Source organism: Onychostruthus taczanowskii, unplaced genomic scaffold (assembly GCF_017590055.1).
Source record: "Onychostruthus taczanowskii isolate IOZ18803 unplaced genomic scaffold, ASM1759005v1 scaffold58, whole genome shotgun sequence".
Classification (NCBI taxonomy): domain Eukaryota; kingdom Metazoa; phylum Chordata; class Aves; order Passeriformes; family Passeridae; genus Onychostruthus; species Onychostruthus taczanowskii.
Genome location: NW_024503457.1, coordinates 1,488,259 through 1,501,427, shown reverse-complemented (window position 1 = coordinate 1,501,427; position 13,169 = coordinate 1,488,259). Strand labels below are relative to the sequence as shown.

Genomic DNA, 13,169 nt, shown 5'->3' with positions numbered 1-13,169 from the left:
AAGCTTGACATCTACTTATTTTTTAGAAGCATCTTGAATGCTGCTCCCCTTTTTGTCTGCTACCCAAACATTTCCACATCCTTTTCTGTATGTATAGTACCAATCAGAATATTTCTAAGGAATTGATAACAAAACCAGAACCATAACATTTCCTCCTTTGCCTTTTAGAGCTAATAGGATCTAACACAGATTTCTTGTTCTCCATGCAGCTCCAACACAAATTCAGTCATAGTCCTACCTCTGTCAGAAGATCTTTAATTCACTGGGACTCCATGTCATCTCTGGCATCAGTTGCCATTAGCTGATTTATGTTCTTCAAATATTGTAAAAGAGAGCCTGGTGCTATATTAAAACTTTGCAACAAGAACATGTCACCTGAGAAGCCTTCCACAAAGGAGGGTCTGAAACGCCCCTCAAAAAAGGGACAATTTCCACACAAAATGGAATAGCGCCCCACTGACTTTTTGTAGATATTAAAGTATGAAACAACCAAGCCAACAAAAAACCATGGTAACAACAATCTTTCCCTGAAAGAGTTTGGAATTGTTCTGAAACTGAAACAGTTCTAAATTATTTTTTCACTCATAATGCTGGCCAGAAACGAAGTAGTATGGGATAAAAATGGGTGCTACTGCGGAAAAGTAAATATGTATGCCAATTAAATGTTGTTGTACAGTATTTCACCAATCAATCATAAACTGAACTGGGAATTTCAATTTGAGATAAATTATTTTATTTTTGGCTACAAAATATCTACTGTAAAATAATTAAAAAAATTATTTTAATGTCACGTTCATGATATGCCAGCTTTAAAGTCAAGTAACACTAGTTTTCCAGTGGCTGACTGGAACACTGGAAAGATAATAGTGCCCTGAATAAACAGAAAGAAATGTGTGCACTGGGAAATAGACCAAAGAGTCTAAGAGGGAAGAGCGGGGAGTACACCCTGACAAATGCCATGAAGAGTGTAAGACCCTCAGCAGCTGGACTGAGGAGGAAAGTAAACCACAGGATTGCCAGGCCCCTGAGGGAAGGAATAGGCTTTTACAGCCCTGCTCAGCTTTTCCTGGGGCCCCCACCCACTCCTTGCTGATGGGCCCAGCCCCAGGGGATGCCATGGCAGTGCCAACTTCCAGCTCTTTCTCCAGCTGCCTGTGACAGGGTCCCAGGCTGGCTGCTTGTCAGGTCAGGTCAGGGCTGCTGACAGGCACTGTAAACAGCCCTGGCTCTGACCCCCATGCTCCAGGAATGCTGCCCAGCAGGGAGGGTATGGCCATCCTCTGTCTCCTCCTGTTGCCTGGCTCCCTGGTGCCAAGGATCACCTGGTCCTCATTGCTCCACAAGGTTGTTAAAACCTTCCTGTGTATGGAAGCTGGTAAAAGCCTGAATTAAAAATACCATGTCATATTTCCTGGTCAAAAACTGAATTAACGTAGTAAGCACTTTCCATCAGCCTATAGGGAATAAAGAATACTCCAGCACTGGGAACTGCATGGAACATTCTGCATTAAGTCCCTACATAGGAATAGAGCTCAATGTAGACCAGCAGATGCCTATTCCACAAAAGCACACAGCAACCTCCATATATTATCTGCACAGGCAAAACCAAAGAAGGTTGATTCCTTCTGCATAAAACAAAATCTGTAAATGCTCTTTCTGACTGTCCAAATGTAAAAGCCTGTGTGTGACCTCCCATCTACTATCACTGAGGCAGCAATGACTGTAGAAAAGTTACATCACATAACTTTTGTCTATTCATATCCATCCACCTTCAAAATAACAACATGACCTTACATTTAGACAGCTAGAAGCAGTCTAATGGTTGAGACAATGCAATTTAATGTAAAATAATCTGTTATGGTTGTTTTGGCTAGGAAATGTTATGTGACAAAAAAATGTAGTGTCAGCAGATTTAACCATAGAAATAACATGCTAAGTTAAAATCTACCACACCTAATAATAAACATAGGTGAAAATTCCAACACAGCTGGGTTCTATGACAACTTTTGTTTCACCATAGTGACTGAAGTAGAGTCCTGGGTGGGGCAGACAATGCTCTCTGCTCTCAGAGCGTTTCCTCTTGCAGGAGATGTGCTGCACAGAGCTGCCATGGAAGCTGCACCTCTGCCAGAGCTATACTGCATCACACAGACAGTGTGCATGTACTTTAATGGGTATGGAGCTGAATGGGAGTCAAGAGACACTTGACTGTTGCAGTGACCGGCAGTAGTAATTTAGATAAATCACTTTTATTTCCTATAAAAAGAATAATACTGCAAAACTTGAGGCTTACAGACATAAAATACCTTGAAAAAGCTAAACACAGAAATTAGCAAGAGGTAAATACTTCAGTTTCTAATTTGAATTCTATATTGGACAGAAAAGATTGCTAGCATTGTCCATTTATGTTTATTGCATTATTGTTCTTTATGGTGAATCGACAACTACAGACTTCCATTTCTGTAGAAAGACCTGACTTTCTGCAGGGGGAAGAAAAGCTACTTTTTCTCCTTTACTGTCTGTTTCTTCTTCTATATACATTTTTCTTAAATATAGCTGGGGGAAATTGGTACAACCAACTATCCATGCTGCTTATTGCTCCTTATATTCATTGATCACCAGTTTGTGGTCAAAAACATACTATCATAAGTATGAAGGTTGTAGTGTTCCTTGACTGTACTATTTGGAGTCATGCTGTGAAGGAGCCACGAACAAGATCTCACCTAGTTGTAAATTCTACTAGAAGAGAAGCAGACATCTTCTAGTTTTAGAGGGGTGTGGAATAAACTGGAAACAAATACAGTCTCTCTCAAACAGAGAAGCCTGAGAAAACATTGAATTAACACTAGAAACTGACATTGATATTTTTGGTAGAGCACTCATATTTCCTGAAATGACCACAAAATGAAGGCCATTTCCCTACAGAATAGGAAGGAGAAATTGTGCTCACTTCTGACCATGTTTCAGTATGGTTGTATACAAAGCTCTTCTGGCACACCAGGTATGCAGCAGCTCCAGGAAAATGCTGTTGCCAAGCTAGTGATCACTGCTAGGAAGTGATTGTAAATTGTTATTAGGGTGAGCTAAAAGCATACTGTAGTCATTTACCATAGCTCAGCTGATGAGCAGTAAAAGCAGTAACTCACTGATCCCTGGTAATTCAGAAGCTTTCAGTCTTTATTGAGCAATGACTCCTTCAGATTGTGCCTTCTAAAAACAGTGTTCCCTGCCTTGCAGCTTTTAAATTTCATACCAAAAATCGAAACTCTCCTCACTATTGCTTATTCCACACACTTATTTACTTTTATTTTAGAATTACGTGTCCCATTTTTGCTCTAATAACATATCACATATATTCTATACAATAAAAGTTTACCAATACTCACCCAGTACAAGGCAAACACTTAATTAATAATGTTTTTTAACTTCTAATGCCTTCTTGTTTGCAATGGCCTATAGAAGTATTCTCTCTATGAGCCACATAGTTTTGCCCACAGAATTTATCAGATTCTTGGTGTAGGCATAATTCATCTTACTTTTCTAGTCCTTTGACAGCTGTCTTCCTTTGCATTGCTCATGAGCTGTTCCTAGAGCAATTCTTCATTTGACTTTGATATTTCAATACTCTAATGCCTTGTCATTCCAAAACATACACTGGAGTAAACAAGTTATAAACCCAGTTTATCCATCTCTGTTTGTCTGAACCATCTTCAAACACAGTTTATTAAAACTGACATGTGATTTACTATCTTATTACTCTCTTAATTATGATATTAAACTGTCTTTCTAGCAGGCTGATATAAAACTCCAGAAAGATTCACACAGCTACTTTAAATGTCCCCAGTTTTGGGCAATCAGGAGGTTTTGATTTTTGTTGAAAACAGTCATATTTTTTATTTTCCAAGAAACCAGGAAAACAGATATCACAAAGAATGCCTTATCATACACTAATTTGAGAAAAAAACAATTCCCTAAAATTATTTTTCCGATGACATTTTAGACTATGCTAATCTAAATATGATTAAAAAATAATTTTTATGGCTCCACTACTGTCTGGTTGTAACATTTAATGCTAACCTTCTGCAATCACAGGCCTTGACATTGGGCATGTTTGCAGACATGATGCAATGTTTTGCATGAGGACCCTATCTGGGCTAACAAGACTGTTTATTGTTAGGGTTAACCAGGCCAGGCAGAACTCTGAATTAGACTAGATTGCTAGAGACCTCCAGCTTTGAAATTCAGGCTGTTTGGGATAACTCTGCATGATTAGTACGTATCACATGGAGATACAAACTGCTTCTCTTCACTGATACTAGAACCCACCACCTCAGGAATCAGATACGTTAATTGCATTATAGAGTTCATACTAAAAAAGCCCTCTCACTTCTGCTTTGTCTTTTCAGGAATGCAGTTAAATAGATTCTGAGATTACTCAGATTATTACTTCATATTATTCAACAAAATTAATTCAGTCCAGGTGGAGGGACAGCAAGTGTCTCTTGAAAGTGTCTCTTCTTTATTTAGAAAGAATGAAATAGAAATGCACATATGACTTTGAAATTATCATGTTTGCCACACAGAAATAATAAAATTAATTCCTTTTTACTGGAATTTTTCTCAGATCTTGTATTTTCTCTTCAATTATCCTTTGCAGTTATTAATCAGAAAATTACTTACCCCAGAAAATTGAATTAATGGTATTTCATTATGTCAATTGCAGATCTTTTATGAGTTTCATGACAAAAAAACAATGCAGAGCAGGGTCAAAGGAAAATAACCAATAAGTCCCAAGATGAACCCCTCTCTTTTGAGAAGGATTTAAACTGCATAGAATACTTCATACTTATTAATCAGGAGGCTTATGGATTTTTTATATTTCATACACTGAATCTGTTAAAATGTTTTTTAATTTTTCACTTTATATTTTCCCATGAAGGTGGCATTCACAATGAGTAAATTACTAGGAATACTGGTACAAAGGAAGAGTCCTTAGTCCAGCAAATGTTCAAGCAAGGTAGAACTGTAACAGCAAAAATAATTTTGTGAGAGGGAAACTGGAATTTATTTTATTGCCTTCTTACATGCTCCTTTGATGTACTGGTAAACCTACCATGTGCTTTCAAGAATTTGGAAATTGGGTAGCAGTGTAAACATGTTATACAAGCTGAACTGATGTGGCTCTATGACTTCTGTTTCACCACAGGGAGGAAGCTGAGCCATAAAAGAATGGACTGACTGGGACAAAGGGGCAAATTACAATTCCAAACAATAACAAGTCCTTTGTTGCTGATGACGCCTTCTCAATTATTTTCTCTGCTTTGATTTTTTGTTCTATGCTTTGATTTTCTTCCTCTGCATCACAGAATGAAGGAACAACAGAACAACAATTTAAACACCTCTTTGAGTGTGGTGTGTAGAGCCACTAATGCTTTCTGAAATACATAATATCCCAGAACTCTGGTGGTCAGTGATTAATGTTGAAGGTGGGCAAACATCTTAAAGAAAGTTTAATATTTAAAAGGATTTTAAAGAATTAAGTGACATAAATTTCAATTTATTTTCCATGGATGCAATTCAATCTTTTGAAATGTCATATGTAAAGTCACATACAGGTGATTCTGCCAGTAATGGCATTTATCATAATGCAGCATTTTTGTTTTATTTTTTCTTGAAGGCATCTGAAGACCTTTTGATCTTTCTTCCAATTCAGTATATTGTCCTTCTATTCATTGATCTAGTTGAAGTATAAATACCACAAGAATGGAAACAAACAACACTATTCCCTCAGATTGTCTTTCAGTGCTAATACTACCCCTTTTCAAAATCACGATATACATTTACTATATTATTTTTAAATTGTCAACAACTGTAAAAAACCCAGCATACAATGCATACACATATAGGTATAATGGAAAAAAATATTTTAAGAGAAAATTTTCACCTTCACGTATATTTGTATTCTGATCAAAACTAGTTAATTAGAGAAAAAACAACAGGTACATTAAATTCAGCAAAGCATCCACACTTGCCTGTTCAAAAGTATTCTTTTGAAATTCTTCAAATCCAAAAATATCTAATACTCCAATTTCAAACACCTGGTCACTGGGGAAAAAAAAAGATATTACAGATAATAAGAATTCAAGCAAGTGAATAATACATCTGTTGTTTCTGACAGAAGTATTTCTGTTCTAGGACAAAAGCAGGCTGTATTTCAAAAACATGGATGAAATACACAAGCAGACCATGTACAGAATAGAATCAAAATTCTACTCACAACCTGAACATACTGAACAGAAATAGAAAAACAGGGTTCAAGTTTGCTTTAGCAGCTATACTAAAAACTAAATTTGTAAGAGAAAGAAAAAAATCTTATCTTCCTAAAGTCCAGTTTCTATGGTACTCATTTTCTGACATCAAGGACAACCATTTCAGGGAAGTTTCAAAAATGCCTGGTTGCACTCAGTTATCCTGTCCCATTTATGTTTATTTGGCAGCCAGAATTGTTTCTACAAAATGTACTTCAAGGGAAACCTGTTAAGCACAGTCCTCTATGTGTCAGCATCAAGTAGACTTTCTGGGCTCAAGCTGCCCAAGAGGTTACATGTCCCAGGGGAAAGAAAGTCGGGGTCAGGTCTGAAGAAGGCAGATGTTTCTTCTCTGTATAAATAAAAGAGTATTTGCTGATGTTGCATCTAATTTGTTGCGTGTCACTGCATGCATTCAGGGAAGGGATTTTATTGTGGCCAGGTGGAAGGAGTGGAAGGATCAGGGTAGAGCAGCCACCTAGGATATGGACAGAAGAAATGGGAAAAGGACAGAGTTATTACTATTCTGTACTTAGGACTGAGTCATTGTAAGCCTGATCTGGAGAGGAAACTAAATTCACTGCAGTGACAAAATGAATATTTTGGGATATTCTGTCACCTAATTTGCAATAATATTGCAGAGTGCTTGTTCTGAGATTCTTTCATATTTTATTTCTCCATATTCCAAGTTTCCTCTATGTCTAAAGCTCTGTGCATATCAGGCTATAGATGTAAAGGAGAAAAAGGAGAAGAACCACTGTTGAAGGGCATTAATATAATTCTATTGCAGTCATTGTAACCCCCTACCATGCCATTAGACGAGGATCCAGTCCTCAAAATAAATTCCTGTACAGCAAACAAATAAAATAAAATAATTTGAAAAAATGCATATCATAAAAGAAGCTGGGAAAGACAATCCTCAGGGGCAAGCAGAGCCTTTATCAGAAATCATGCCCAAGAAGTTTGTCTTCATTTCAAAAGCACGCTACTTCAATGCACTACTGATTGTCACAGGACTAGCTGTGTGCATAAATGTCAGACATGGATTGTTACATAATGAATCTAGTCCAGAATGGCTTTGTTGGGCAGGGAGGTTATCGGGAGGTCGATTAGCCTCCAAGGGAATTTCTACAAGAAAAAGCATAAAGCTGTATCTCTACATCTATCTTCAGCAACGAATGCAATTTAAATTGGGTTTTAAAATGTAAGTCTCAATCACAACTGCTCCTGATTAGAGATGGGAGGTGTACATTCCTTGTCAGAACAAGTTTTCAACAAAATCTGTCCATTTACAGAAAGAAAAATGGAATTTTTAAAAGCAAACTACCTCAGAGAAATTAATATTGAAAATCCAGAATAATTGTTATTTAAGTTTGTTTTGGGGAAAAAAGAGAAGCTTGAAATTTCAGAGTGCTTTATAGGTTTTCACTCTTTTTTTTTTCTTTTATTTTTTTTTTCATTTGTATGCAAATTTGTATGTAACCTTCCTTATAGGAAGGCAAAACATGAACTGCCGTGTAGCACTGTACAACAGCTGAAATATTGCATTATATTTCACAATTTTTGAGAACTACTTAATACAGACAAAACAGCTTATCACTTCTCTGACTGATTCATTTAATAATTTGAGGCTGGATTGTTTACATCCCTGTTGAGTCTGTGACTGCTATTTTGTCAAATTAGTCTCTCCTACTTTCCCTCAAGGAATATGTAATCATTTGCATTAGGAAAAGACCAATACAAACTGACTTAATGAATTATTAAAAGCCAGACAAAACAGAAACCTGATCCTAGCTTCCAAAACTCTGGCTAAAAGCCTTAGTGCATTCCTTATCAAAACAGTGATATTTGTGACAAATATATTGGCTTGCAAATATACTGGAGATGCATTTGTTGACAGAAAAACATGTAGTCTCAGTGTTTTTATGAACTCTTGATAATTGTGGCCTAGTATTATTAGGAGATGCACACACTACATTAAAAGAGCTGGAGGTTTTACATAATTAATATCTTGCCTACGGGGCAAGTATAACAGCACTAGGCTCTGTATCCTCTAAAACAGTGACATTTTACTATTACATTGTGCTATTTATGTGCAAAATCTCTTCAACCATGATAGTAATTTTCTGTATTAAATTATTGCCCAGATTTTGGAAGGTAAATAACAACTGACAATACAACATCCAAATTAAAAGCATTGCTTTATATGTGGTTGCAAATTACTTTGTTCTTTTAATCTTTCTTCTTGTCTTCCTCTTTTTCATATCACTTTTCTTGCCAGAAGGAGGGTCCATATATCTTTCTACTGGCTAACTGTCAATCATATTAATTCCAGCAAAATTTGTTTCCTTAAATAATCATAGCAGAGATTCCCAAGGCAAAATAAAGCATGAATGATTCCATGTTAACAAATGAAAGGACATGCCACCAGGGTCTAAGAAAGTAAATATTAGAAAAAGGTACTTTTTGTTCTGAATGATTTCCTTATTTTCTTATTTTCTGGTTACTAATCATCACTGACATATTTCTTCACTGTATTTCAGATATTTAATATTTACTATGTATAACTAAAAGAACTGTGGCTTTAATGGGGACTGAGACTTTGATTTCAAGTTTGAAAATATTTCCCAGAATATAAAGTAGAAAAAAAGAATTTGCTGATGCTTGAAGAACTTTTTTATCTCTTATATCAGCACAGAGGTGTAAATGCTTTAAAAAAAAACATGGATGTTCACTATAGGTCATTTTGGTTTTCTGATACACAAAACAGCATTTCAGCTTACAATATTTTACAATGTCTCCAGCGTTGCCATTTTTCCTCAGAACATCTCTGTAAAGATATCCTTATAGACTAGAAATACCTTTTTAGTCTTGTACACTTAACAATTATATAATAAAGAAACTACATAAAAAATCCCTGCAACTCCTAAAAACAATATACATACAGAAGACATCCTGTCTGATAATCTACCGTCTTGGCAGACATCTTGCCATTCATCAAGAGATGCTCTCAAACCATTTGCCATTCCTGGCAAGGTGAACAAAAGTCTCTTTACAGTACATCTGATCCAGTGCTTCAGACAAACTTATAGAATGCTATTTGTTCACTTTTATTTCATTGCAGATGGTTCTAGCTCTAAAATCCATAGGATCCATTCCTTTTGTTGTCTTTTTCAATCTGCCAGCATAGAGCAGTGAGATGAATCTGTTGCGGGAGGGTGATCTTTTCATGTGCTCAAGACACAACAGTTCTTGCTCTTCCTCCAACTGCCAGTAATGAGGAAGGCTTATGTCTGATCTGGATATACTGGAAGTGATACTGATTAATGAGGAAATAGTTCTCTGATTAGATGAAATATATGGCCTAGTCTTCAAATGAGGTCCTTCAGAATCCTAATTAAAAAGCCCTCAGTTTTCCCAGGGGAACAGATTATACCTGTTGTCACAAACACAGTTCTTGAAGGGAATAGGCTGAATACTTCCAGTTGGATATGTTCTTCATCTCAAACAATTTTCAAACAAAATTAGTTTCTGAAATGTTTGAGGGAGATTTTTCAATAGTCTGAATTTTTTGCTGAGATTTGGTGTCATTACCATGTCTCAGCTATCTTGCTCAACAACTGTAATTTTTCTTTCAATATTAACTTACCCAGGTGTGAGTGGTGCATACAGAGATGGTGGCTGGACACAACGGAAGGAAACACTGGCTCCATATCTGACAGACATTTTTTTGGGTGGCTTGACAGTTATGGCACGAAAGAAGAAATATATTTGCCAGTGGACTCAAGATCTATAGCTCTTTCAAGTGAAATTTGTTCTGTGCTTTAAAAAATGGCATTATCTAGTGAAATGAAACACTGGAAATTATCCAGAATTAAGCAGATTTCAAATTATGATATTATGCACCAAATTATATTAGATGTTTTGTAGTTTGTTTTAAAGACTTCTCTACCTCCTAATATAGAAACAATTCTCATTATGCTGTGGGTTCAGGTTCTGAATAGGAAGTTCCTTTCCCTCCTTCCTGCACTCCCAGCACCATTCTACCGAGTTCAGTAATAGATAAATAAATGTTTTAGGGTTTATTTTCTGATTTTTTTTTTCTAAAGTTAGGAAGATTTCTATTCCAGAGTATTGTGTTCTATAAATCAGATAATATACTAAGAATTTTGTAAATGAGATATCTGAGGTCCTTCCTTTGCCCAAGTAAGTGTTCCTACTGCTACTTTTTTGGCACTATTTGAATTTTGATGGGTATGAGTATACAGTCAGAATATAAAAGCTTTCAGAAACTACCTCTTTAGAAATAATCTGGATGCCCTGTGTGCAACAGAAATCTATGGCTGACCTGGTGGAACAGACAGAAAGCATGACTGAATGCCAGCTTTCTTTGTTTGTCTGTAATGCTGTCACATCAGAATCTCAGAATGGGTCAGGTTGGAAGTGACCACAGTGGGCCATCTGGCCAGCTTCCTGCTCAAGCAGGGTCATCCAGAGCACATGGCACAGAACTGTATTCAGGTGGCTTTTGAATATCTCCAGTGAAGGAGATTCCACAGCCTCTCTGGGCAGCCTGTTGCAGTGCATGGTCACCCACACAGTAAAAATGTTGTTCCTCATGGTCAGGTAGAACTTCCCGTGCATTAGGCTCTGCCCATTGCCTCTTGCAATATTGCTCAGCACCACTGAGCAGAGCCTGGCTCCAGCCTCTTGACAGCCTCCCTTTAGATTTTATAGACTGAGATGAGGTTCCCCTCTCAGCCGTCTCCTCCCAGGACCAAACAGGCCCAACTCTCTCAGCCTTTCCTCATAAGAGAGATGTTTCAGTCTGTGACTCATCTCTGCAGCCCTCCACTGGACCTGTTCCAGGTGCTCCACCTCTCTCTTCTTCTGAGGAACCAGAGCACTCCTGATGTGTCCCCACCAGGACTGAGCAGAGGGGCAGGATCACCTCCCTCGACCTGCTGGCAATGCTCTTCCTGCTGCACCCCAGGACACCATCAGCCCACCTGGCCACAAGGACACTGCTGGCTCATGGACAGCTTGTTGTCCACCAGGACAACCAGGCCCTTCTCCACAGAGCTGCTTTCCAGCAGGTCAGCCCCCAGCCTGTCCTGGCACAGAGGGCTGTTCTTCCCCAGGTGCAGGACCCTGCCTTTGCTGAATTTCAGGCAGTTCTTCCCTGCCCATCTCTTCCCTGTTGTGGTCCTTCTGAAGGGCTGCACAGCACTCTGGGGTATTGGCCATCCTGACAGCTTTATGTCGTCACTGACCTTGCTGAGGAGGCATCTATCCCATCATCCAGGTCATGTATGAACAAGTTAAACAGTACTGGGCCCAGTAATGGGCCCTGAGGGTGACTGCAAGTGAGAGGTCTCCAGCCAGACCCAGGCCCTCTGGGACATGCTGTTCAGCCAGACTTTATCTACAAAATATTTATCAGCTTTTTATCAGGTTTTATCTACAAATAGAGAAAATCTTTTCTAACTAGCTGATAAAAAACATGCCTTAAACTTACTAGCAGGCAAGGAACACAGTATCAAGATTTTCTCAGAGACATATACCTAATTAGCTTGTTTTCCATGAGAAATGAAAAACAATATTCACAGACATTCTTAAATCTCCATAAAGAAAAAGCCCTCTTACAGGATGAGTCGGAATTGTTAAAACATTACCTTAAATCATTTCATTACTCATTTGGATCACCAGATTCAACTTTGCCAACGGGCAATCAATTACATTGAAATGCCACATTAAGGCAACCATGAATCTACAAAACTGAAAATCAGGATACTTATCTGAGTAAACTTTGAAGAGTTAAGAGTCTTAGGAAGAAATTAACCTAGACTATTTTGATAATAATAACATCAGTAGAATGGGAAATCATTATATATATGAGTGAAAATAAATATCAATAATTAAAAAAATAATTATAAGCACCTGTGAGAAATGTTATTAGCTTTCTTCTAATCCCACTCTAGGAGCCAATTATGGCAAAATAGTTTCTCCACAGTTGATTTTTAAAAATTCTATCAGAATAAAGTAAACAAATTTCAGATCTTGCAACCAGTCTAAACTAGCATGTAGAATTATGATTTAGTTAAAACTAGGCAAAATTATATGTTTTAAGGAAGAGAACAACATTTCTAAAAGTGCATTATCTTACTTAACACCATCATTAAAATTCTTGCTTTATACCTACTGAATAGTATTTCAAAGTAATTAATTTGCTGGATTCTGGCAACACTTTTTATTTTCTGTACTTCATACCTTTAGAGTTTGGTCTTTGAAGCTTTTCACAGAATCATCTCCCCTTTGCTTAGATCTAATGATAATCATTCCTTCTATTTTGCCTAAAACCTGTCACAGGTAAATATAAATTCTTAGTAAATATAAATGAGTATTAAAGACCAAATTCAAGTATTTCCACCATAAAAGTTAAACATGAATAACCAAGAAAAAAAGCTTCTTTTGGAGTTACTAAGCCAAGAAATCTAATTTTATTGCTTCATAAACTCTCACTAGTGTGATGGAAGTACAGCTAAGCTGCCGCACAACAGAACAGGAGAACTGAGTTAGAAACCTTATTCCAGGTTTCTGACGAAGATTTCATCCCATCTGATAAGTAGTAATTCTGTCAGTTTCCAACTGGGGAACAAAGTGTGGCCTGGAATGTATCAGACTTATGTAGTGACATAAATTAATGTTTTTGCTGGATCTTTCAGCAGAGGTTTATTAAAACTGCACCAAACTGGAGATGTAACTCTGCTAACTGATAGTTGCTCAGATGTATTTGAAGTAAATCTGACCCACTAATCACAAATTCATTGCAGTAATCCAACTTGCATCTAAACTATTCTA

General features: G+C 37.2%; 1 protein-coding gene across 1 annotated transcript in view; it reads right to left on the bottom strand.

Moving 5' to 3' along the window:
* Nucleotides 1-13,169, bottom strand: part of MYO16 (myosin XVI) — a 278,913-nt gene that overhangs the window by 97,017 nt on the left and 168,727 nt on the right. The window contains exon 21 of the mRNA XM_041418140.1: nucleotides 6,033-6,105. Within this exon, the coding sequence (XP_041274074.1) occupies nucleotides 6,033-6,105 (73 nt within the window). The remainder of the gene's footprint in view (nucleotides 1-6,032; nucleotides 6,106-13,169) is intronic.